General features: G+C 51.1%; 1 protein-coding gene across 1 annotated transcript in view; it reads left to right on the forward strand.

Annotated features, from left to right (window-relative positions):
- Positions 1 to 2,544, forward strand: part of PRR12 (proline rich 12) — a 25,611-nt gene that overhangs the window by 10,401 nt on the left and 12,666 nt on the right. Inside the window, exon 6 of the mRNA XM_029925077.1 lies at positions 1 to 227. This exon is cut by the window's left edge and continues 183 nt beyond it. Within this exon, the coding sequence (XP_029780937.1) occupies positions 1 to 227 (227 nt within the window). The remainder of the gene's footprint in view (positions 228 to 2,544) is intronic.

A 2,544-nucleotide genomic window follows, 5' to 3' on the forward strand; every position in this document is an offset into this window, starting at 1 on the left:
CCCCGCTCCCGCCCCCGTCAGCTGCTGCCGCGCCGGAGGAGCCCCCTGCCCCGTCCCCCGAGGAACCAGAGCCGCCGGACGCCCGGCCCCTGCACTTGGCCAAGAAGCAAGAGACGGCGGCCGTGTGTGGGGAGACAGATGAGGAGGCCGGCGAGAGTGGCGGGGAGGGCATCTTCCGGGAGCGGGACGAGTTCGTCATCCGCGCCGAGGACATCCCTTCCCTCAAGGTGAGTCCCTGGCCACGGGCATCACGTCGCACGTGGGGCCCCAGGGTTTGTCCCTCCGCAGCAGTGGAATGCCTGCTAGATGACAGGCCCCGGATCCACAGGCTCATGGGGCCAGAACGCGCGGGGGACTCGCCAAGTTCTGAGATGCGGGTGTGTGTCCTGTATTTGAGAGTGATTGTTAACACACATACTGTGGGTATTCTGGGTACTGGGGTTCCAGGAGGCAGGTCCTGGTCTCAGTGAAGCTTCTTTTTTTTTTTTTTTAATTTTTTTTAATGTTTTTATTTATTTTTGAGCTACAGAGAGAGAGTGAGAGCAGGGAGGGTCAGAGAGAGAGAGAGAGGGAGACACAGAATCTGAAGCAGGCTCCAGGCTCTGAGCTAGCTGTCAGCACAGAGGCTGATGTGGGGCTTGAACCTACGAACTGTGAGATCATGACCTGAGCCGAAGCCGGACGCTCAACCGACTGAGCCACCCAGGCACCCCTCAGTGAAGCTTCTAATTTATTTCCCATCTTGAGTGGAGAGGCTGATTCCTCGGCCATGTGTGCTGTATTGGTGCAAATGGGAGCAACTGACAAAATAGACCTATGAATATGCACCCCCACATACGTGATCTGTAAATTTAGTAGCCAGTGATTTGGGAGTGTCAGGGCAGATGGGCACATTCCCTGCTTCCAGTTACACTACTCCGGAGGTTAGCAAACGGTGGCCTCCTTAGGGCAAATGCAGCCCACTGCCTCTTTTTATAAATAAAGTTTTATTGGCACACAGCCATGCCCAGGCATTTACAAATCCTCTAGGGCTGCTGTCCCCATACAGTGGCAGAGTGAGATGGTTGAGGCAGAGGCTAGCAGACCCACGAAGCCAAGAATCTGTCTGCTCCATTAGAGAAAATGTTGGACGATCTCTGTTACACTTGGTTCATTGGTCCGATAGGTTTGGGTCAGAGGAGCTATGGCATAAGCGCTTGACAAGGGGAGGGGACTTCAGACGCTCTCAGAGTTGTGTCTCCCAGAACATGAGGCTGAGCAAGTGCTTCGTAGGTCAGCGAGACGTTGATACCTTGATGGTGACACCGTAGACTAAGGTCTTTCTTCCTATTAGTCACTGTCGTGGACTGTGTATCGACTGTGTGGCCGGGAGCGTATGTGGCCCTTGATGTATGTTGTGTTTAATTTAATCTTGGGTGTTGTTGCTTCAGATGGAGGTGTTGCAAGGTGAATTAACTCTACGGTGAATAACTAATGTCATACTTTCTTATCTCGTATGCTTTGTGAAATGAGCTTAATGTGTTTTTTTAAGGCCTTATTTTTCATCTGTTTTTTTTTTTAAGTTTACTTATTTATTTTAAGAGCACGAGTCGGGTAGGGGCAGGGAGTGGGAGGAGAGAGAATCTCAAGCAGACTCCGTGATGTCAGCACAGAGCCTGACAGAGGGCTTGCTCTCACAAACTATGGATCGTGACCTGAGTGGAAATCAGGACTCAGATGTGGGGGCACCTGGGTGGCTCAGTCATTAAGCATCTGACTTCGGCTCAGGTCATGATCTCATGGTTTGTGGGTTTCAGTCCCACACTGGGTGAGCCCCCCCTTTTCTCTCTCTTTCTCTCTTCCTCTGCCCCTCCTGGGATTCTCTCTCTTTCTCCCCCCTGCTCACTTGAGCCCTCTCTTTCTCTCTCTGAGAAAAAAAGAAAAGAAAGTCAGATGTTTAACCCCCTGAGCCACTCGTGCTCCCACCAAATTTAGTTTGATCTTTTTTTCTTAATTGTAGTAGCCTGCACACACAATGTTTGTCATTTTAACCATTTTTAAGCGTACCGTTCAGTGGCATTAAGTACATTCGCATCGCTAGGTAACTATCGCCATTGTTTGTCTCCAAGTTTTATGTATGTGTATTTTTTAATGTTTTTTTATTTTTAGTTTTTGAGAGACAGGGTGAGCAGGGGAGGGTCAGAGAGAGAGGGAGACACAGAATCTGAAGCAGGCTCCAGGCTCTGAGCTGTCAGCACAGAGCCCGACGCGGGGCTCGAACCCACAGACCGGGAGATCATGAGCTGAGCCAAAGCCGGGCGCTCAACCGACTGAGCCACTCAGGCGCCCCTCCAAGTTTTATATTTATAACCATCCTCCACTATAGTGATTACCACCCCCATTTTACAGGGAAGGAGGCTGAGGCTCAGCATGGTCAAGTAGCCTTCCTAGACGTTCATGGTTTGGGACCTGTCCCAGATCGGTTGGCCCCAGGAGCCTGGGCTCTCAGTACTTAGATTCAGCCTTTTCTCTGTACATTCTGTCCGAAAGTGATAGTGACGGTGG

Source organism: Suricata suricatta, chromosome 16 (assembly GCF_006229205.1).
Source record: "Suricata suricatta isolate VVHF042 chromosome 16, meerkat_22Aug2017_6uvM2_HiC, whole genome shotgun sequence".
Lineage (NCBI taxonomy): Eukaryota > Metazoa > Chordata > Mammalia > Carnivora > Herpestidae > Suricata > Suricata suricatta.